General features: G+C 49.3%; 1 protein-coding gene across 5 annotated transcripts in view; it reads right to left on the bottom strand.

Annotated features, from left to right (window-relative positions):
• Positions 1 to 2,832: 2,832 nt before the first annotated feature.
• The window catches only part of LOC137325577 (uncharacterized protein KIAA0040 homolog), a 57,279-nt gene continuing 36,319 nt past the window's right edge, over positions 2,833 to 23,792 (bottom strand). Inside the window, exons 2-3 of one of the 5 annotated variants that reach the window (XM_067990843.1) lie at positions 23,490 to 23,572; positions 2,833 to 5,257 (exon numbers count right to left, since the gene is read on the bottom strand). In XM_067990843.1, coding sequence (XP_067846944.1) covers positions 4,789 to 5,079 — 291 coding nt within the window. In that variant the 5' untranslated portion in view covers positions 5,080 to 5,257; positions 23,490 to 23,572 and the 3' untranslated portion in view covers positions 2,833 to 4,788. The other 4 variants (XM_067990840.1, XM_067990839.1, XM_067990842.1 and 1 more) reach the window with 4 other exon arrangements.

The raw sequence follows: 23,792 nt of genomic DNA, 5'->3' as shown, positions 1-23,792 counted from the left end.
TGTGATGCGTTGATGTGTGACGCGTTGATGTGTGAAGTGTTGATGTGTGACGTGTTGATATGTGATGCGTTGATGTGTGATGCGTTGATGTGTGACGTGTTGATATGTGATGTGTTGATGTGTAACGTGTTGATGTGTGACGTGTTGATGTGTGATGCGTTGATGTGTGACGTGTTGATGTGTGACACGTTGATGTGTGACGTGTTGATGTGTGACGTGTTGATGAGTGATCATTGAGTGTGTGACGTGTTGATGTGTGACATGTTGATGTGTGACTATTGAGTGTGTAACACGTTGGTGTGTAACACGTTGGTGTGTGACACGTTGGTGTGTGACACGTTGATGTGTGACGTGTTGATGTGTGACGTGTTGATGTGTGACCATTGAGTGTGTGACGTGTTGATGTGTGACGTGTTGTGTGACGTGTTGATGTGTGACGTGTTGATGTCTGACGTATTGATGTGTGACATGTTGATGTGTGACCATTGAGTGTGTGACGTGTTGATGTGTGAAGTGTTGATGTGTGACCATTGAGTGTGTGACGTGTTGCTGTGTGATGCGTTGATGTGTGACGTGTTGATGTGTGAACTTTGAGTTTGTAACGTGTTGATGTGTGACGTGTTGATGTGTGATGTGTTGAGTGACCATTGAGTGTATGACATGTTGATGTGACGCGTTGATGTGTGATGCGTTGATGTGTGATGCGTTGCTATGTGACGCGTTGCTATGTGACGTGTTAATGTGTGACGTGTTGATGTGTGACCATTGAGTGTATGACATGTTGATGTGTGACACATTGATGTGTGATGTGTTGATGTGTGACTTGTTGATGTGCGATGTGTTGATGTGTGACCATTGAGTTTGTGACCGTTGAGTGTGTGACGTGTTGATGTGTGACATGTTGATGTGTGACATGTTGATGTGTGACCATTGAGTGTGTGACGTGTTGATGTGTGACGTGTTGATGTGTGACCTGTTGATGTGTGGCGTGTTGATGTGTGATGCGTTGATGTGTGACATTTTGATGTGTGACATGTTGATGTGTGACCATTAAGTGTGTGACATGTTGATGTGTGACGTGTTGATGTGTGACCTGTTGATGTGTGACCATTGAGTGTGTGACGTGTTGATGTGTGACGTGTTGATGTGTGACGCGTTGATGTGTGAAGTGTTGACGTGTAATGTGCTGATGTGTGAAGTGTTGAGTGACCATTGAGTGTGTGACGTGTTGATGTGTGACACATTGATGTGTGATGCATTGATGTGTGACATGTTGATGTGTGACATGTTGATGTGTGACCATTGAGTGTCTGCTGCGTTGATGTGTGACGCGTTGATGTGTGACGCGTTGATGTGTGACGCGTTGATGTGTGACGCGTTGATGTGTGACGCGTTGATGTGTGACGCGTTGATGTGTGATGCGTTGATGTGTGACGTGTTGATGTGTGACCATTGAGTGTGTGACGTGTTGATGTGTGATGTGTTGATGTGTGACGTGTTGATGTGTTGATGTGTGACTTGTTGATGTGTGACCATTGAGTGTGTGATGTGTTGATGTGTGATGCGTTGATGTGTGAAGTGTTGATGTGTGACGTGTTGATATGTGATGCGTTGATGTGTGACGCGTTGATGTGTGAAGTGTTGATGTGTGACGTGTTGATATGTGATGTGTTGATGTGTGATGCGTTGATGTGTGACGTGTTGATATGTGATGTGTTGATGTGTAACGTGTTGATGTGTGACGTGTTGATGTGTGATGCGTTGATGTGTGACGTGTTGATATGTGACGTGTTGATGTGTGACGTGTTGATGTGTGAAGTGTTGATGTGTGATGTGTTGATGTGTGACGCGTTGATGTGTGACGTGTTGATGTGTGAAGTGTTGATGTGTGACGTGTTGATGTGTGACGCGTTGATGTGTGAAGTGTTGATGTGTGAAGTGTTGATGTGTGAAGTGTTGATGTGTGAAGTGTTGATGTGTGATGCGTTGATGTGTGAAGTGTTGATGTGTGATGCGTTGATGTGTGACGTGTTGATGTGTGAAGTGTTGATGTGTGACGTGTTGATGTGTGAAGTGTTGATGTGTGATGCGTTGATGTGTGACGTGTTGATGTGTGAAGTGTTGATGTGTGACGTGTTGATGTGTGACGTGTTGATGTGTGAAGTGTTGATGTGTGACGTGTTGATGTGTGACGCGTTGATGTGTGAAGTGTTGATGTGTGACGTGTTGATGTGTGAAGTGTTGATGTGTGACTTGTTGATGTGTGACCATTGAATGTGTGACGTGTTGATGTGTGACTTGTTGATGTGTGACCATTGAATGTGTGACGTGTTGATGTGTGACGTGTTGATGTGTGACCATTGAGTGTGTGACGTTTTGATGTGTGACGCGTTGATGTGTGAAGTGTTGATGTGTGACTTGTTGATGTGTGACCATTGAATGTGTGACGTGTTGATGTGTGACTTGTTGATGTGTGACGTGTTGATGTGTGACCATTGAGTGTGTGACGTTTTGATGTGTGATGTGTTGATGTGTGACTTGTTGATGTGTGATGTGTTGATGTGTGACGCGTTGATGTGTGACCATTGAATGTGTGACGTGTTGATGTGTGACGCGTTGATGTGTGACGCGTTGATGTGTGACGCGTTGATGTGTGACGCGTTGATGTGTGACGCGTTGATGTGTGAAGTGTTGATGTGTGACCATTGAGTGTGTGACGTGTTGACGTGTGACGTTTATGTGTGACGTGTTGATGTGTTGATGTGTGACCATTGAGTGTGTGACGTGTTGATGTGTGACATGTTGATGTGTGAGAAATCCTTCAGACACAAATTTGATCCATATGGAGTTTATTAAATATAATATATCTGTATAAATGGCTTTTCACACACTGAGCTACAACTCAATGCATGTGACCATTAATATTTTTCTTCAAAATATTTACTTTTTCATGATATTCAATGTCAATCTTAGGAAAATAGAAGATACTTTATAGAACTCTATAGTTAGATAACACTGCTCTTGATATCAATACATTCCATATTCCCTGTGGCACCTGCTGTTAAGGTGGAGGCTCATGGTATTTGTGTAAGGGGGGATTCACGACCCACCCAGGAAGCTTTAATGAGACTCTGATATCTTGTTCTGTCGGTGGCTGGCCCAAGCTAGATATTAGCATTGACTGCACGTTAAGGTCAAGAGGATGGGCACTGTCTCACAGACTGACTGGTGACGGGTTCTTCTCTGATGGCCATTGTGCAGTGACAGATGCAGCATTCATTTCTCGGGGGGGGGGGGTGTTTGGAGATGAGTTTGCCAGGACAAACAAAACTACTTCAAAGGGTCTATTTCTCAAATGGACATTTCAAAATAAGCTTCAAATAGAAATATTATTACTTCCATTAATCTAACTATTCAAATAAAGCAAATGAAAAGATAGAACAGTTTTGTTGGACAAAAACTCTAAAGCACAGAGTCCAAGTGCAGGTCCATCACTGACTTTGCTCCGATTGACTGCGATATCCTGGTGAACATTCAGCCCAGCGAATGTGTTCTCACTCGTCAAATTGAGAAACTGATCAAGTGACCTCAGACATATTCTGCCGAAAGAAGCAATGTTCCGATTTTAAAAATCACAGGCATTTTGGAGATGTGTGAACAGCCTGAACACTCCTCCCCTACCTACACCACTGACACTCTGAAATACTAACCACACTGTGACAACACTCACTCTGCGCACACTACAGTCACGCTGCACGCACTACAGTCACACTGTGACAACACTCACTCTGCGCACAATAGTCACACTGCACACACTACAGTCATGCTGAGCACAAGAGTCACACAGCACACAAGTCACACTGCTCAACATTGCTCACACTATAGTGTACATGCTATAGCCACACTGTGCATGCTACAGTCACAGTGCAACAGACATACATGTATAGTTGTTCACACTACAGTCATGGTGAACACACAACAGGCATACTGTAACAAACATACATGTATAGTTGTTCACACTACAGTCATGGTGAACACACTACAGGCACACTGTAACAAACATACATGTATAGTTGTTCACACTACAGTCATGGTGAACACACTACAGGCACACTGTAACAAACATACATGTATAGTTGTTCACACTACAGTCATGGTGTACACACTACAGGCACACTGTAACAAACATACATGTATAGTTGTTCACACTACAGTCATGGTGTACACACTAGTCACAGTGTAACAGTGTGTAGTTGTTCACACTACAGTCATGGTGAACACACTAGTCACAGTGTAACAGTGTGTAGTTGTTCACACTACAGTCATGGTGAACACACTAGTCACAGTGTAACAGTGTGTAGTTGTTCACACTACAGTCATGGTGAACACACTAGTCACAGTGTAACAGTGTGTAGTTGTTCACACTGTGCATTGATCAGAAACTGATGATTTAAGATGCTGATTGAGCTGGAACCAGAAGCCTGGTTGCTGACCTCAGCCATTGCAGGATCCTCTCACTCTGCCAGTTCTGTGAGCTGCCCATATGACAGAATTACCAGTTACAAGGATCCTGAGGCTGAAATATCTGAAATTCTCTCACTGACTGAATCCCAGGACAATGAGCACAATGAAGAAGATCATTTGTAAGTGTCAGCAAGGGGTGACCAGACAAGGTGTGAGATGATCTCTCGAGTCCAGCCAGACTCCACACCTGCTCCGAAGTCCTGTTATCCAATGGTGCCTGATTGGCTGCGGACTGTCAGTGAGACAGAGTGCCACAGCGCACTGCTACACTGGCACAGAGAGACTCTCCATCATGATGGGCTGTGGCTGGCTGGGAATCCAAAGGTCATTAAATTTATTCTTCCTTGTTGCCTCCTGTTGTCGACGGCAGCACTTGCAGGAGGAACCATGGCTACAGCAACAGCCCTGGCAGCAGAGGCACATAATGATAACCAGCAGCAACAGGGGCAGAATCAGCAGGATGGCCAAGCAGACGGAGTTATACACCCCCTCGGAGTGCTTCATCATAATCAAGTCCCACATCGACTCAACGAACGAGTACACATGTTCCAGCATTGTCAGGCTGGGCCCAGCTCCAGGCCACAGAGGAGGGGGACACTGCAAACCTTCTCACCCACAGAGAGCCGCCCTCCTGCAGAGGAGGGGCCAGGCAAGACTTCTCGAATCAACCCAGGCTGCACAGTTGGTGAGAGACGTGTCTGTGGGTCACCTCACGCTCTGTCACAAGTGACTCCTGCAGGAAGGAAGCAAAGAGTCGATTAGAGACCAGAAAACCAATGGACACAGGACCTGACATGATAGGGTGGGCACTCACTCCTGCACAATCCCACCCACCCACCTTCTCCCCCTATCCCTCAATCCCACCTACCCACCTTCTCCCCCTATCCCTCAATCCCACCCACCCACCTTCCCACCCTATCCCTCAATCCCACCTACCCACCTTCTCACCCTATCCCTCAATCCCACCGACCCACCCTCTCCCCATATCCCTCAATCCCACCGACCCACCTTCTCCCCATATCCCTCAATCCCACCTAGACTCATAGCAATTTACAGCACAGAAGGAGGCCATTCGGCCCATCGTGTCTGTGCCGGTCGAAAATGAGCCACCCAGCCTAATCCCACTTTCCCGCACTTGCTCCGTAGCCCTGTAGGTCCCAGCTCTTCAGGTGCACATCCAGGTACTTTTTAAATGAGTTGAGGGTTTCTGCCTCTCCCACCCTCTCAGGCAGTGAGTTCCAGACTCCCACCACCCTCTGGGTGAAAACATTTCTCCTCAGCTCCCCTCTAATCCTTCTACCAATCACTTTAAATCTATGCCCCCGGTCACTGACCCCTCTGCTAAGGGAAATAGGTCCTCCCTATCCACTCTATCGAGGCCCCTCATAATTTTATACACCTCAATTAAATCTCCCCTCAGCCTCCTCTGTTCCAAAGAAAACGACCCCAGCCTATCCAATCTTTCCTCATAGCTAAAATTCTCCAGTCCTGGCAACATCCTCATAAATCTCCTCTGCACCCTCTCTAGTGTAATTACATCTTTCCTGTAATGTGGTGACCAGAACTGTACATAAGAACATAAGAAATAGGAGCAGGAGTCGTCCATTCGGCCCCTCGAGCCTGCTCTGCCATTCAATCAGATCATGGCTGATCTTCGACCTCAACTCCACTTTCCCGCCCGATCCCCATATCCCTTGATTCCCCGAGAGTCCAAAAATCTATTGATCTCAGCCTTGAATATATTCAACGACTCAGCATCCACAGCCCTCTGGGGTAGAGAATTCCAAAGATTCACAACCCTCTGAGGGAAGAAATTCCTCCTCATCTCAGTCTCAAATCATCGACCCCTTATCCTGAGACTATGCCCCCTAGTTCTAGACTCTCCAAACAGGGGAAACACTCTCTCAGCATCTACCCTGTCAAACCCTCTCAGAATCTTATATGTTTCAATGAGATCACCTCTCATTCTTCTAAACTCCAGAGAGTTTGGGCCCATTCTACTCAATCTCTCCTCATAGGACAACCCTCTCATCCCAGGAATTAATCTAGTGAACCTTCATTGCACCCCCTCAAAGGCAAGTATATCCTTCCTTAGATAAGGAGACCAAAACTGTACCCAGTACTCCAGGTGAGGTCTCACCAAAGCCCTGTACAATTGTAGTAAGACTTCCTTACTCTTGTACTCCAACCCCCTTGCAATAAAGGCCAACATACCATTTGTCTTCTTAATTGCTTGCTGTACCTGTATGTTAACATTTTATGTTTCTTGTACGAGGACACCCAAATCTTTCTGAACACCAACATTTAATAGTTTCTCACTATTTTAAAAATATTCTGTTTTTCTATTCTTCCTGCCAAAGTGAATAACCTCACATTTCCCCACATTATACTCCATCTGCCACCTTCTTGCCCATTCACTTAACCTGTCTATATCCCTTTGCAGACTCTTTGTGACCTCCTCACAGCTTACTTTCCCACCTAGCTTTGTATCATCAGCAAATCATAGAATCATAGAAGTTTACAACATGGAAACAGGCCCTTCGGCCCAACATGTCCATGTCGCCCAGTTTATACCACTAAGCTAGTCCCAATTGCCTGCACTTGGCCCATATCCCTCTATACCCATCTTACCCATGGAATTGTCCAAATGCTTTTTAAAAGACAAAATTGTACCCGCCTCTACTACTGCCTCTGGCAGCTCGTTCCAGACACTCACCACCCTTTGAGTGAAAAAATTGCCCCTCTGGACCCTTTTGTATCTCTCCCCTCTCACCTTAAATCTGTGCCCCCTCGTTATAGACTCCCCTACCTTTGGGAAAAGATTTTGACTATCTACCTTATCTATGCCCCTCATTATTTTATAGACTTCTATAAGATCACCCCTAAACCTCCTACTCTCCAGGGAAAAAAGTCCCAGTCTGTCTAACCTCTCCCTATAAGTCAAACCATCAAGTCCCGGTAGCATCCTAGTAAATCTTTTCTGCACTCTTTCTAGTTTAATAATATCCTTTCTATAATAAGGTGACCAGAACTGTACACAGTATTCCAAGTGTGGCCTTACAGTTCTGGATACTGGATACATGTACACAGTACTCAAAATGTGGTCTAACCAGTGTTTTATACAGTTCCAGCATAACCTCCCTGCTCTTATATTCTATGCCTCGGATAATAAAGGAAAGTATTCCATTTGCCTTCGTAACCACCTTATCTACCTGTCCTGCTACCTTCAGGGATCTGTGGACATGCACTCCAAGGTCCCTCACTTCCTCTACACCTCTCAGTATCCTCCCATTTATTGTGTATTCCCTTGCCTTGTTTGCCCTCCCCAAATGCATTACCTCACACTTCTCCAGATTGAATTCCATTTGCCACTTTTCTGCCCACCTGACCAGTCCATTGATATCTTCCTGCAGTCTACAGCTTTCCTCCTCACTATCAACCACATGGCCAATTCTTGTATCATCTGCAAACTTCTTAATCATGCCTCCGACATTTAAATCGAAATTATTAATATAGATCACAAAAAGCAAGGGACCTCGTACTGAGCCCTGCGGAACCCCACTGGAAACAGCCTTCCAGTCACAAAAACACCCGTCGACCATTACCCTGAGTTTCCTGTCACTGAGCCACCTTCTTACTAACACTGAGACACACATGGACCGTACAGTCCCAGACGGAAATGAATCATTTAATCCATTTCTAATACACTCTGTGACAAGTGATAAATTGTTTACCGAATGTTTATGTACCTTTAAGAGAAAGCAATTGTGTTAAAACTCAGCGACTTTGATCACGATCCCTGGTTCCCCACCACACCCGGCTCAGCCATCCTGCCTCACCTGAACAGGCCACAGTCTGAACTTGTTGCAGTAATTCAGCCGGAAACTCTCTGCTGCTTTACTGAGACTCACCTCACCACCCCAGCTCCTGAGACAGACTGACTCCTGTCGCCTGACCAGACCTTTCAAAGCTCGGTCTGTCTCCTCCGTCTGCTCTCTCACCACTCAGCTCCAGCCAGGCAGGTAGTGTGATTAAACGGAGGCTGTGGGAGGTGGAGCTGCGAGCTCTCTCCCTCTCTCTCTCTCTCTGAACTCACTCTGTTCTCTCCACTCTCTCTCTCTCTCCCTCTCTCTCTCTGAACTCACTCTGTTTTCTTCTCTCTCTCTCTCCCTCTCTCTCTCTCTCTCTCTCTCACTCTGTTCTCTCCACTCTCTCTCTCTCTCTCCACTCTCTCTCCCTCTCTCTCTCTCTCTCTCTCTCACTCTGTTCTCTCCACTCTCTCTCTCTCTCTCCACTCTCTCTCCCTCTCTCTCTCTCTCACTCTGTTCTCTCCACTCTGACAGCCTGCACTCAGAGGCTTGGTGCTTTCACATCTGACGTCAAAGCTCACACACTGACTAAAACTTCCTGTTTCACCCAGAATCGAGGGCTCTTCAGGGAAAAACTTTATTGAGAAAGCAGTTCACACTTCAGTTGCGATCTGTGACTATTATGGGCTATATTTAGCTGGCCTGTGCTAACTTTAGGTTCTAAGAGACCTGACCCCAGTTCACAAAGCACTCTCAAGAGAGCGTCAGTATTTTTAACATAATCCAGAATGCGAGTACTCCTGTAATGAGTGCAGTGCTGGGGCCTCACCTCCTGTAATGGGTGCAGTGCTGGGGCCTCACCTCCTGTAATGGGTGCAGTGCTGGGGCCTCACCTCCTGTAATGGGTGCAGTGCTGGGGCCTCACCTCCTGTAATGAGTGCAGTGATGGGGCCTCACCTCCTGTAATGGGGGCAGTGCTGGGGCCTCACCTCCTGTAATGGGTGCAGTGCTGGGGCCTCACCTCCTGTAATGGGGGCAGTGCTGGGGCCTCACCTCCTGTAATGAGTGCAGTGATGGGGCCTCACCTCCTGTAATGGGGTCAGTGCTGGGGCCTCACCTCCTGTAATGAGTGCAGTGATGGGGCCTCACCTCCTGTAATGGGGTCAGTGCTGGGGCCTCACCTCCTGTAATGGGGGCAGTGCTGGGGCCTCACCTCCTGTAATGGGTGCAGTGCTGGGGCCTCACCTCCTGTAATGGGTGCAGTGCTGGGGCCTCACCTCCTGTAATGAGTGCAGTGATGGGGCCTCACCTCCTGTAATGGGGTCAGTGCTGGGGCCTCACCTCCTGTAATGGGTGCAGTGCTGGGGCCTCACCTCCTGTAATGAGTGCAGTGCTGGGGCCTCACCTCCTGTAATGGGTGCAGTGCTGGGGCCTCACCTCCTGTAATGGGCGCAGTGCTGTGGCCTCACCTCCTGTAATGAGTGCAGTGCTGGGGCCTCACCTCCTGTAATGGGGGCAGTGCTGGGGCCTCACCTCCTGTAATGGGGGCAGTGCTGGGGCCTCACCTCCTGTAATGGGGGCAGTGCTGGGGCCTCACCTCCTGTAATGAGTGCAGTGCTGGGGCCTCACCTCCTGTAATGGGGGCAGTGCTGGGGCCTCACCTCCTGTAATGAGTGCAGTGCTGGGGCCTCACCTCCTGTAATGGGGGCAGTGCTGGGGCCTCACCTCCTGTAATGAGTGCAGTGCTGGGGCCTCACCTCCTGTAATGGGGTCAGTGCTGGGGCCTCACCTCCTGTAATGAGTGCAGTGCTGGGGCCTCACCTCCTGTAATGGGGGCAGTGCTGGGGCCTCACCTCCTGTAATGGGGGCAGTGCTGGGGCCTCACCTCCTGTAATGGGGGCAGTGCTGGGGCCTCACCTCCTGTAATGGGGGCAGTGCTGGGGCCTCACCTCCTGTAATGAGTGCAGTGCTGGGGCCTCACCTCCTGTAATGGGGGCAGTGCTGGGGCCTCACCTCCTGTAATGAGTGCAGTGCTGGGGCCTCACCTCCTGTAATGGGGTCAGTGCTGGGGCCTCACCTCCTGTAATGAGTGCAGTGCTGGGGCCTCACCTCCTGTAATGGGGGCAGTGCTGGGGCCTCACCTCCTGTAATGGGGGCAGTGCTGGGGCCTCACCTCCTGTAATGGGGGCAGTACTGGAGCCTCACCTCCTGTAATGGGGTCAGTGCTGGGGCCTCACCTCCTGTAATGGGGGCAGTGCTGGGGCCTCACCTCCTGTAATGGGGGCAGTGCTGGTGCCTCACCTCCTGTAATGAAGGCAGTGCTGGGGCCTCACCTCCTGTAATGGGGGCAGTGCTGGGGCCTCACCTCCTGTAATGGGGGCAGTGCTGGGGCCTCACCTCCTGTAATGAGTGCAGTGCTGGGGCCTCACCTCCTGTAATGGGGGCAGTGCTGGGGCCTCACCTCCTGTAATGGGGGCAGTGCTGGGGCCTCACCTCCTGTAATGAGTGCAGTGCTGGGGCCTCACCTCCTGTAATGGGGGCAGTGCTGGGGCCTCACCTCCTGTAATGAGGGCAGTGCTGGGGCCTCACCTCCTGTAATGGGGGCAGTGCTGGTGCCTCACCTCCTGTAATGAGGGCAGTGCTGGGGCCTCACCTCCTGGCTGGATGAGGCCGAGATTCTGTCTTTAAATAAAGGGTTCCCATCAACTATCCCAGAGAGCTCAATCTGTGGTCAATCACCTGAATTGATCGAACAATCTCCCTCTTTCACAGCCTGGTTGAGGTGTGGGGAGGAGGAAGGCGTGGATTCAGGGGAGGTTTAATATTGAGGCTGGTTACAGCTCAGAGAGAAAGACAAGAGGAGGGTGTGAGCGAGAGAAAGAAAAGGAAGAGAGGGAGAGAGCAGAGAAGGATAGAGAGAGCAGAGAAGGATAGAGAGAGCAGAGAGGGACGGAGAGAGCAGAGAGAGATGGAGAGAGCAGAGAGGGATGGAGAGAGCAGAGAGGGATAGAGAGAGCAGAGAGGGATAGAGAGAGCAGAGAGGGATAGAGAGAGCAGAGAGGGATAGAGAGAGCAGAGAGGGATAGAGAGAGCAGAGAGGGATAGAGAGAGCAGAGAGGGATAGAGAGAGCAGAGAGGGATAGAGAGAGCAGAGAGGGATAGAGAGAGCAGAGAGGGATTGAGAGAGCAAAGAGGGATAGAGAGAGCAGAGAGGGATAGAGAGAGCAGAGAGGGATAGAGAGAGCAGAGAGGGATAGAGAGAGCAGAGAGGGATAGAGAGAGCAGAGAGGGATAGAGAGAGCAGAGAGGGATAGAGAGAGCAGAGAGGGATAGAGAGAGCAGAGAGGGATAGAGAGAGCAGAGAGGGATAGAGAGAGCAGAGAGGGATAGAGAGAGCAGAGAGGGATAGAGAGAGCAGAGAGGGATAGAGAGAGCAGAGAGGGATAGAGAGAGCAGAGAGGGATAGACAGAGCAGAGAGGGATAGAGCGAGCAGAGAGGGATAGAGCGAGCAGAGAGGGATAGAGAGAGCAGAGAGGGATAGAGAGAGCAGAGAGGGATAGAGAGAGCAGAGAGGGATAGAGAGAGCAGAGAGGGATTGAGAGAGCAGAGAGGGATAGAGAGAGCAGAGAGGGATAGAGAGAGCAGAGAGGGATAGAGAGAGCAGAGAGGGATAGAGAGAGCAGAGAGGGATAGAGAGAGCAGAGAGGGATAGAGAGAGCAGAGAGGGATAGAGAGAGCAGAGAGGGATAGAGAGAGCAGAGAGGGATAGAGAGAGCAGAGAGGGATAGAGAGAGCAGAGAGGGATAGAGAGAGCAGAGAGGGATAGAGAGAGCAGAGAGGGAGCAAGAGAGAGAGCGATAGAGAGAGCAGAGAGGGATAGAGCGAGCAGAGAGGGATAGAGCGAGCAGAGAGGGATAGAGCGAGCAGAGAGGGATAGAGAGAGCAGAGAGGGATAGAGAGAGCAGAGAGGGATAGAGAGAGCAGAGAGGGATTGAGAGAGCAGAGAGGGATTGAGAGAGCAGAGAGGGATAGAGAGAGCAGAGAGGGATAGAGAGAGCAGAGAGGGATAGAGAGAGCAGAGAGGGATAGAGAGAGCAGAGAGGGATAGAGAGAGCAGAGAGGGATAGAGAGAGCAGAGAGGGATAGAGAGAGCAGAGAGGGATAGAGAGAGCAGAGAGGGATAGAGAGAGCAGAGAGGGATAGAGAGAGCAGAGAGGGATAGAGAGAGCAGAGAGGGATAGAGAGAGCAGAGAGGGAGCAAGAGAGAGAGCGATAGAGCGAGCAGAGAGGGATAGAGCGAGCAGAGAGGGATAGAGCGAGCAGAGAGGGATAGAGCGAGCAGAGAGGGATAGAGAGAGCAGAGAGGGATAGAGAGAGCAGAGAGGGATAGAGAGAGCAGAGAGGGATTGAGAGAGCAGAGAGGGATTGAGAGAGCAGAGAGGGATAGAGAGAGCAGAGAGGGATAGAGAGAGCAGAGAGGGATAGAGAGAGCAGAGAGGGATAGAGAGAGCAGAGAGGGATAGAGAGAGCAGAGAGGGATAGAGAGAGCAGAGAGGGATAGAGAGAGCAGAGAGGGATAGAGAGAGCAGAGAGGGATAGAGAGAGCAGAGAGGGATAGAGAGAGCAGAGAGGGATAGAGAGAGAGCGATAGAGAGAGCAGAGAGGGATGGAGAGAGCAGAGAGGGATAGAGAGAGCAGAGAGAGATAGAGAGAGCAGAGAGAGATAGAGAGAGCAGAGAGAGATAGAGAGAGCAGAGAGAGATAGAGAGAGCAGAGAGAGATAGAGAGAGCAGAGAGAGATAGAGAGAGCAGAGAGGGATAGAGAGAGCAGAGAGAGAGAGCAGAGAGAGATAGAGAGAGCAGAGAGAGATAGAGAGAGCAGAGAGGGATAGAGAGAGCAGAGAGAGATAGAGAGAGCAGAGAGAGATAGAGAGAGCAGAGAGAGATAGAGAGAGCAGAGAGAGATAGAGAGAGCAGAGAGAGATAGAGAGAGCAGAGAGAGATAGAGAGAGCAGAGAGAGATAGAGAGAGCAGAGAGGGATAGAGAGAGCAGAGAGGGATAGAGAGAGCAGAGAGAGATAGAGAGAGCAGAGAGAGATAGAGAGAGCAGAGAGAGATAGAGAGAGCAGAGAGGGATAGAGAGAGCAGAGAGATAGAGAGAGCAGAGAGAGATAGAGAGAGCAGAGAGAGATAGAGAGAGCAGAGAGAGATAGAGAGAGCAGAGAGAGATAGAGAGAGCAGAGAGAGATAGAGAGAGCAGAGAGAGATAGAGAGAGCAGATAGCGATAGAGAGAGCAGAGAGAGAGAGCAGAGAGAGATAGAGAGAGCAGAGAGGGATAGAGAGAGCAGAGAGGGATGGAGAGAGCAGAGAGAGATAGAGAGAGCAGAGAGAGATAGAGAGAGCAGAGAGAGATAGAGAGAGCAGAGAGAGATAGAGAGAGCAGAGAGAGATAGAGAGATAGAGAGAGCAGAGAGAGATAGAGAGAGCAGAGAGGGATAGAGAGAGCAGAGAGGGATAGAGAGAGCAGAGAGAGATAGAGAGAGCAGAGAGAGATAGAGAGAGCAGAGAGAGATAGAGAGAGCAGAGAGGGATAGAGAGAGCAGAGAGGGATAGAGAGAGCAGAGAGGGATAGAGAGAGCAGAGAGAGATAGAGAGAGCAGAGAGAGATAGAGAGAGCAGAGAGAGATAGAGAGAGCAGAGAGGGATAGAGAGAGCAGAGAGAGATAGAGAGATAGAGAGAGCAGAGAGCGATAGAGAGAGCAGAGAGAGAGAGCAGAGAGAGATAGAGAGAGCAGAGCGGGATAGAGAGAGCAGAGAGGGTTAGAGAGAGCAGAGCGGGATAGAGAGAGCAGAGAGAGATAGAGAGAGCAGAGAGAGATAGAGAGAGAAGAGAGAGATAGAGAGAGCAGAGAGAGATAGTGAGAGCAGAGAGCGATAGAGAGAGCAGAGAGGGATAGAGAGAGCAGAGAGCGATAGAGAGAGCAGAGAGGGATAGAGAGAGCAGAGAGGGATAGAGAGAGCAGAGAGGGATAGAGAGAGCAGAGAGGGATAGAGAGAGCAGAGAGAGCAGAGAGAGATAGAGAGAGCAGAGAGAGATAGAGAGAGCAGAGAGAGATAGAGAGAGCAGAGAGAGATAGAGAGAGCAGAGAGAGATAGAGAGAGCAGAGAGAGAGAGCAGAGAGAGATAGAGAGAGCAGAGAGAGATAGAGAGAGCAGAGAGGGATAGAGAGAGCAGAGAGGGATAGAGAGAGCAGAGAGGGATAGAGAGAGCAGAGAGGGATAGAGAGAGCAGAGAGGGATAGAGAGAGCAGAGAGGGAGCAAGAGAGAGAGCGGAGAGAGCAGAGAGGGATAGAGAGAGCAGAGAGAGAGCAGAGAGAGATAGAGAGAGCAGAGAGAGATAGAGAGAGCAGAGAGAGATAGAGAGAGCAGAGAGCGATAGAGAGAGCAGAGAGAGAGAGCAGAGAGAGATAGAGAGAGCAGAGAGGGATAGAGAGAGCAGAGAGGGATAGAGAGAGCAGAGAGGGATAGAGAGAGCAGAGAGGGATAGAGAGAGCAGAGAGGGATTGAGAGAGCAGAGAGGGATAGAGAGAGCAGAGAGGGATAGAGAGAGCAGAGAGGGATAGAGAGAGCAGAGAGGGATAGAGAGAGCAGAGAGGGATAGAGAGAGCAGAGAGGGATAGAGAGAGCAGAGAGGGATAGAGAGAGCAGAGAGAGATCGAGAGAGCAGAGAGAGATCGAGAGAGCAGAGAGAGATAGAGAGAGCAGAGAGAGATAGAGAGAGCAGAGAGAGATAGAGAGAGCAGAGAGAGATAGAGAGAGCAGAGAGAGATAGAGAGAGCAGAGAGCGATAGAGAGAGCAGAGAGAGCAGAGAGAGAGCAGAGAGAGAGCAGAGATGGATAGTGAGAGCAGAGAGGGATAGAGAGAGCAGAGAAAGAGGGAGAGGGTGATAGAGAGAGCAGAGAGAGAGCAGTGAGAGATAGCAGAGGGATTGAGAGATAGAGAGAGCAGAAAGGAATAGAGAGAGCAGAGAGAGAGAGATATAGAGCGAGCAGAGAGGGATAGAGAGAACAGAGAGAGAGAGAGGGATAGAGAGAGAGAGAGCAGTGAGAGACAGCATAGAGAGAGAGAGAGCAGAGAGGGATAGAGAAAGCCGAGAGAGAGCAGAGAGAGAGCTGAGAGAGTGTCAGCAGAGAGAGCAAGATAGAGAGAGCAGAGAGGGATAGATAGAGTAGAGAGGGATAGAGAGAGAGAGAGAGGAGAGAGACAGCAGAGAGAGATAGAGAGTGCAGAGAGAGAGAGATAGATTAATGGAGAGAGAGAGCAGTGAGAGAGAGAGATAGAGAGAGCAGAGAGGGATAGAGGGAGCAGAGAGAGAGACAGCAGATAGAGAGAGAGAGCGATAGAGAGAGAGAGAGCAGTGAGAGACAGCAGAGAGCGAGATAGAGAGAGCAGAGAGGGATAGAGAGAGCAGAGAGGGATGGAGAGAGCAGAGAGGGAGCAAGAGAGAGAGCGATAGAGAGAGCAGAGAGAGAGAGCAGAGAGAGATAGAGAGAGCAGAGAGAGATAGAGAGAGCAGAGAGAGATAGAGAGAGCAGAGAGGGATAGAGAGAGCAGAGAGGGATAGAGAGAGCAGAGAGGGATAGAGAGAGCAGAGAGGGATAGAGAGAGCAGAGAGAGATAGAGAGAGCAGAGAGCGATAGAGAGAGCAGAGAGCGATAGAGAGCGCAGAGAGAGAGAGCAGAGAGAGATAGAGAGAGCAGAGAGAGATAGAGAGAGCAGAGAGGGATAGAGAGAGCAGAGAGGGATAGAGAGAGCAGAGAGGGATTGAGAGAGCAGAGAGGGATAGAGAGAGCAGAGAGGGATCGAGAGAGCAGAGAGGGATAGAGAGAGCAGGGAGGGATAGAGAGAGCAGAGAGGGATAGAGAGAGCAGAGAGGGATAGAGAGAGCAGAGAGGGATAGAGAGAGCAGAGAGGGATAGAGAGAGCAGAGAGGGATATAGAGAGCAGAGAGGGAGCAAGAGAGAGAGCGATAGAGAGAGCAGAGAGAGCAGAGAGAGATAGAGAGAGCAGAGAGAGATAGAGAGAGCAGAGAGAGATAGAGAGAGCAGAGAGCGATAGAGAGAGCAGAGAGAGCAGAGAGAGAGCAGAGAGGGATAGTGAGAGCAGAGAGGGATAGAGAGAGCAGAGAAAGAGGGAGAGGGTGATAGAGAGAGCAGAGAGAGAGCAGTGAGAGATAGCAGAGGGATTGAGAGATAGAGAGAGCAGAAAGGAATAGAGAGAGCAGAGAGAGAGAGATATAGAGCGAGCAGAGAGGGATAGAGAGAACAGAGAGAGAGAGAGGGATAGAGAGAGAGAGAGCAGTGAGAGACAGCAGAGAGAGAGAGAGAGCAGAGAGGGATAGAGAAAGCCGAGAGAGAGCAGAGAGAGAGCTGAGAGAGTGTCAGCAGAGAGAGCAAGATAGAGAGAGCAGAGAGGGATAGATAGAGTAGAGAGGGATAGAGAGAGAGAGAGAGGAGAGAGACAGCAGAGAGAGATCGAGAGTGCAGAGAGAGAGAGATAGATTAATGGAGAGAGAGAGCAGTGAGAGAGAGAGATAGAGAGAGCAGAGAGGGATAGAGGGAGCAGAGAGAGAGAGCAGAGAGGGATAGAGACAGCAGAGAGAGAGACAGCAGATAGAGAGAGTGAGCGATAGAGAGAGAGAGCAGTGAGAGACAGCAGAGAGCGAGATAGAGAGAGCAGAGAGGGATAGAGAGAGCAGAGAGGGATAGAGAGAGCAGAGAGGGATAGAGAGAACAGAGACAGCAGAGAGAGAGAGATAGAGAGGACAGAGAGGGATAGAGAGAGCAGAGAGAGAGAGATAGAGAGGACAGAGAGGGATAGAGACAGCAGAGAGAGAGGGATAGAGAGAGCAGAGAGAGGGAGAGCAGAGAGAGGGAGAGCAGAGAGAGGGAGAGCGAGAGCATAGAGGGATAGAGAGAGCAGAGAGAGAGAGCAAGAGAGAGCAGAGAGGGATAGAGAGAGCAGAGAGGGATAGAGAGAGAGGGACAGAGAGAGCAGAGAGTGGGGGATAGAGAGAGCAGAGAGGGATTGAGAGAGAGAGGGATAGAGAGAGCAGAGAGGGATAGAGAGAGCAGAGAGGGATAGAGAGAGAGGGACAGAGAGAGCAGAGAGTGGGGGATAGAGAGAGCAGAGAGGGATTGAGAGAGAGAGGGATAGAGAGAGCAGAGAGGGATAGAGAGAGCAGAAGACAGAAATGGGAGAGAAAGAAAAGCCGTAAGCAGAGAGAGAGAAATGAGAGGGCAATGGTAGAGAGAGAAACTACATAGAATTACATAGAATGTGCAGCATAGAAACAGGCCATTCGGCCCAACTGGACTATCCCGGTGTTTATGCTCCACACGAGCCTCCTCCCTCCCGACTCCATCTCACCCAATCACCATTTCCTTCTTTCCCTTTCTCCCTCATGTGTTTATCCAGCTTCCCCTTAAATGTATCGATGTTATTCACCTCAACCACTCCATGTGGGAGTGAGTTCCACATTCTCACCACTCTCTGGGGAAAGAAGTTTCTCCTGAATTCACGATTGGATTTATTAGTGACTATTAGTGACAGAACACTTGGAGGGTATTAATGGGATTGGACAAAGTCAGCATGGGTTAATGAAAGGGAAATCATGCTTAACAAATCTACTGGAGTTTTTTGAGGATGTAACTAGTAGAATAGATAGGGGAGAACCAGTGGATGTGGTGTATTTGGATTTTCAGAAGGCTTTTGATAAGGTCCCACACAAGAGGTTAGTGTGCAAAATTATAGCACATGGGATTGGGGGGAATATACTGGCATGGATTGAGGATTGGTTGACAGACAGGAAACAGAGAGTAGGAATAAACAGGTCTTTTTCCGGGTGGCAGGCAGTGACTAGTGGGGTACCGCAGGGATCAGTGCTTGGGCCCCAGCTATTCACAATATATATCAATGATTTGGATGAGGGAACTGAATGTAACATTTCCAAGTTTGCAGACGACACAAAGCTGGGGTGGAATGTGAGCTGTGAGGAGGATGCAAAGAGGCTCCAATGTGATTTAGACAAGTTGGGTGAGTGGGCAAGAACATGGCAGATGCAGTATAACGTGGATAAATGTGAGGTTATCCACTTTGGTTGTAAAAACAGAAAGACAGATTATCTGAATGGTGATAGATTGGGAAAAGGGGAGGTGCAACGAGACCTGGGTGTCCTTGTACACCAGTCGCTGAAAGCGAGCATTCAGGTGCAGCAAGCAGTTCGGAAGGCGAATGGTATGTTGGCCTTCATTGCAAGGGGATTTGAGTACAGGAGCAGGGATGTCTTACTGCAGTTATACAGGGCCTTGGTGAGACCACATCTGGAGTATTGTGTGCAGATTTGGTCTCCTTATCTGAGGAAGGATGTCCTTGCCATGGAGGGAGTGCAACGAAGGTTTACCAGACTGATTCCTGGGATGGCAGGACTGACGTATGAGGAGAGATTGGGTCGACTAGGCCTATATTCACTAGAGTGTACAAGAATGAGAGGTGATCTCATCGAAACATATAAAATTCGAACAGGACGAGACAGACGAGATGCAGGGAGGATGTTCCCGATGGCTGGGGAGTCCAAAACCAGGGGTCACAGTCTCAGGATACGGGGTATGCCATTTAGAACTGAGATGAGGAGAAATTTCTTCACTCAGAGGGTGGTGAACCTGTGGAATTCTCTACCACAGAAGGCTGTGGAGGCCAAGTCATTAGATGTATTCAAGAAGGAGATAGATATATTTCTTAATGCTAAAGGGATCAAGGGATATGGGGAAAAAGCGGGAACAGGATACTGAGTTGGACGATCAGCCATGATCATTTTGAATGGTGGAGCAGGCCCGAAGGGCCGAATGGCCTACTCTTGCTCCTATTTTCCTATGATTCTACGATCTTATATTTATGGCCCCCAGTTCCAGTCTCCCCACAAGTGGAAACATTTTCTCTACGTCAACCCTATCAAACCCTTTCATTATTTAAAGACCTCCATCAGTTCACCCCTCAGTCTAATCTTTTCGAGAGAAAAGAGCCCCAGCCTGTTCAATCTTTTCTGATAGTTACAATCTCTCAGTTCTGGTGTCATCCTTGCGAATCTTTTTTGCACCTTCTCCAGTGCCTCTGTATCCTTTTTATAATATGGAGACCAGAACTGTTCACAATACTCCAAGTGTGGTCTAACCAAGGTTCTATACAAGTTTAACATAACTTCTCTGCTTTTCAATTCTATCCCTCTAGAAATGATCCCCAGTGCTTGGTTTGCCTTTTTTATGGCCTCATTAACCTGTGTCACTACTTTTAGTGATTTGTGTATCTGTCCCCCCAGATCCCTCTGCTCCTCCACCCCATTTAGACTCTTATTATCCAATCAGTATGTGGCCTCCTTATTCTTCCTATCAAAATGTACCACCTCACACTTATCATTAGAATCATGGAATCATAGAATCATAGAAAGTTTCCAGCACAGAAGGAGGCCATTCGGCCCATCGTGTCCGTGCTGGCCGAAAATGAGCCACCCAGCCTAATCCCACTTTCCCGCACTTGGTCCGTAGCCCTGTAGGTCCCGGCACTTCAGGGGCACATCCAGGTACTTTTTAAGTGAGTTGAGGGTTTCTGCCTCTCCCACCCTCTCAGGCAGTGAGTTCCAGACCCCCCACCCTCTGGGTGAAAACATTTCTCCTCAGCTCCCCTCTAATCCTTCCACCAATCACTTTAAATCTATGCCCCCTGGTCACTGACCCCTCCACTAAGGGAAATAGGTCCTCCCTATCCACTCTATCGAGGCCCCTCATAATTTTATACACCTCAATTAAATCTCCCCTCAGCCTCCTCTGTTCTAAAGAGAACAACCCCAGCCTATCCAATCTTTCCTCATAGCTAAAATTCTCCAGTCCTGGCAACATCCTCGTAAATCTCCTCTGCACCCTCTCCAATGTAATCACATCTTTCCTGTACACAGTACTCAAGCTGTGGCCTAACCAGTGTTTAATACAGTTCCAGCATAACCTCCCTGCTCTTATATTCTATGCCTCGGATAATAAAGGAAAGTATCCCGTATGCATTTTTAACCACCTTATCTACCTGTCCTGCTACCTTCAGGGATCTGTGGACATGCACTCCAAGGTCCTCACTTCCTCCACACCTCTCAGTATCCTCCCATTTATTGTGTATTCCCTTGCCTTGTTTGCCCTTCCCAAATGCATCACCTCACACTTCTCTGGATTGAATTCCATTTGCCACTTTTCTGCCCACCTGACCAGTCCATTGATATCTTCCTGCAGTCTACAGCTTTCCTCCTCACTATCAACCACACTGCCAATTTTTTATCATCTGCAAACTTCTTGATCAAGCCCCCCACATTGAAGTCCAAATCAAAATCCAAATATGCCACAAAAAGCAAGGGACCGAGCCCTGAGGAACCCCATTGGAAACAGCCTTCCAGTCACAAAAACACCCGTCAACAATTACCCTTTCCTTCCTGCCATTGAGCCAATTTTGGATCCAATTTGCCACATTCCCTTGGATCCCATGGGCTTGTACTTTTTTGACCAGTCTGCCATGTGGGACCTTGTCAAAAGCTTTGCTAAAATCCATGTCTACATCAAATGCATTACCCTCGTCTACCCTCCTTGTTACCACCTCAAAAAATTCAATCAAGTTTTTTTGTATTCGTTCATGGGATGTGGGCATCGCTGGCGAGGCCAGCATTTATTGCCCATCCCTAATTGCCCTTGAGAAGGTGGTGCTGAGCCGCCTTCTTGAACCGCTGCAGTCCGTGTGGTGAAGGTTCTCCCACAGTGCTGTTAGGAAGGGAGTTCCAGGATTTTGACCCAGCGACGATGAAGGAACGGCGATATATTTCCAAGTCGGGATGGTGTGTGACTTGGAGGGGAACGTGCAGGTGGTGTTGTTCCCATGTACCTGCTGCTCTTGCCCTTCTAGGTGGTAGAGGTCGCGGGTTTGGGAGGTGCTGTCGAAGAAGCCTTGGCGAGTTGCTGCAGTGCATCCTGTGGATGGTACACACTGCAGCCACTGTGCACCGGTGATGAAGGGAGTGAATGTTTAGGGTGGTGGATGGGGTGCCAATCAAGTGGGCTGCTTTGTCCTGGATGGTGTCGAGCTTCATGAGTGTTGTTGGAGCTGCACTCATCCAGGCAAGTGGAGAGTATTCCATCACACTCCTGACTTGAGCCTTGTAGATGGTGGAAAGGCTTTGGGGAGTCAGGAGGTGAGTCACTCGCCGCAGAATACCCAGCCTCTGACCTGCTCTTGTAGCCACAGTATTTATGTGGCTGGTCCAGTTAAGTTTCTGGTCAATGGTGACCCCCAGGATGTTGATGGTGGGGGATTCGGCGATGGTAATGCCATTGAATGTCAAGGGGAGGTGGTTAGACTCTCTCTTGTTGGAGATGGTCATTGCCTGGCACTTGTCTGGCGCGAATGTTAGTTGCCACTCATGAGCCCAAGCCTGGATGTTGTCCAGATCTTGCTGCATGCGGGCTCGGACTGCTTCATTATCTGAGGGGTTGCGAATGGAACTGAACACTGTGCAATCATCAGCAAACATCCCCATTTCTGACCTTATGATGGAGTGAAGGTCATTGATGAAGCAGCTGAAGATGGTTGGGCCTAGGACACTGCCCTGAGGAACTCCTGCAGCAATGCCCTGGGGCTGAGATGATTGGCCTCCAACAACCACTACCATCTTCCTTTGTGCTCGGTATGACTCCAACCACTGGAGAGTTTTCCCCTGATTCCCATTGACTTCAATTTTACTGGGGCTCCTAGGTCCCACACTCGGTCAAATGCTGCCTTGATGTCAAGGGCAGTCACTCTCACCTCACCTCTGGAATTCAGCTCTTTTGTCCATGTTTGGACCAAGGCTGTAATGAGGTCTGGAGCCGAGTGGTCCTGGCGGAACCCAAACTGAGCATCGGTGAGCAGGTTATTGGTGAGTAAGTGCCGCTTGATAGCACTGTCGACGACATGGGGATGTTCGCTGATGATTGCACAGTGTTCAGTTCGATTCACAACCCCTCAGATAATGAAGCAGTCCGAGCCCGCATGCAGCAAGACCTGGACAACATCCAGACTTGGGCTCATAAGTGTCAAGTAACATTCGCGCCAGACAAGTGCCAGGCAATGACCATCTCCAACAAAAGGAGGTCTAACCACGTGCCCTTGACATTGAACGGCATTACCATCGCTGAATCCCCCACCATCAACATCCTGGGGGTCACCATTGACCAGAAACTTAACTGGACCAGCCATATAAATACTGTGGCTACAAGAGCAAGTCAGAGGCTGGGTATTCTGCGGCGAGTGACTCACCTCCTGATTCCCCAAAGCCTTTCCACCATCTACAACGCACAAGTCAGGAGTGTGATGGAATACTCTCCACTTGCCTGGATGAGTGCAGCTCCAACAACACTCAAGAAGTTCGACACCATCCAGGACAAAGCAGCCCGCTTGATTGGCACCCCATCCACCACCCTAAACATTCACTCCCTTCACCACCGGCGCACAGTGGCTGCAGTGTGTCCCATCCACAGGATGCACTGCAGCAACTCGCCAAGGCTTCTTCGACAGCACCTCCCAAACCCGCGACCTCTACCACCTAGAAGGATAAGGGCAGCAGGCACATGGGAACAACACCACCTGCACGTTCCCCTCCAAGTCACACACCATCCCGACTTGGAAATATATCGCCGTTCCTTCATTGTCGCTGGGTCAAAATCCTGGAACTCCCTTCCTAACAGCACTGTGGGAGAACCTTCACCACACGGACTGCCGCGGTTCAAGAAGGCGGCTCACCACCACCTTCTCAAGGGCAATTAGGGATGGGCAATAAATGCCGGCCTCGCCAGCGACGCCCACATCCCATGAACGAATAATATAAAGCAGAGAGAGAAACTGGAGAGGCTAAAAGCAGAGAGAGAAACTTTCTTTCTCGATCTGCTTTTGTGCTTTTCCCTGAAGCACTCACCCTGCTCACACACATTACACTTCACTTCTCTAAATTAAACATCATTTTCCAGTCACTGACCCAATGCACCAAGATTCTCCTGGAGCAGGGAAACATCGTCTGCAGTCCGAACACTCACCAAATCTTCGTATCATCTGGAAACAGGCAGATTGTGACCCCAACACCTCCATCTGGATCATTCATGGTTCTTGAGCCCAATCCCTACAGGACACCACATGTGACTGCTCTCCAAACAGATTCAAATCCATCAACAACCATTCTCTGCCCACGGCCTTCCAGCCAGTTCAGAACCCAGCTCAGTATATCACCAGTAATACCCGAGACTCGAATTCTCACTCACCCCGAGTATCAAACAGACCACATTCCAGCCTGGTACAGTCTCCTCACCTCCCTGACCCTCCCTTCTTCTCCCCTCCCCTCC

Source organism: Heptranchias perlo, chromosome 9 (genome assembly GCF_035084215.1).
Source record: "Heptranchias perlo isolate sHepPer1 chromosome 9, sHepPer1.hap1, whole genome shotgun sequence".
In the NCBI taxonomy this organism is placed as follows: Eukaryota; Metazoa; Chordata; class Chondrichthyes; order Hexanchiformes; family Hexanchidae; genus Heptranchias; species Heptranchias perlo.
This window is presented reverse-complemented; position numbering and strand designations above follow the sequence as displayed.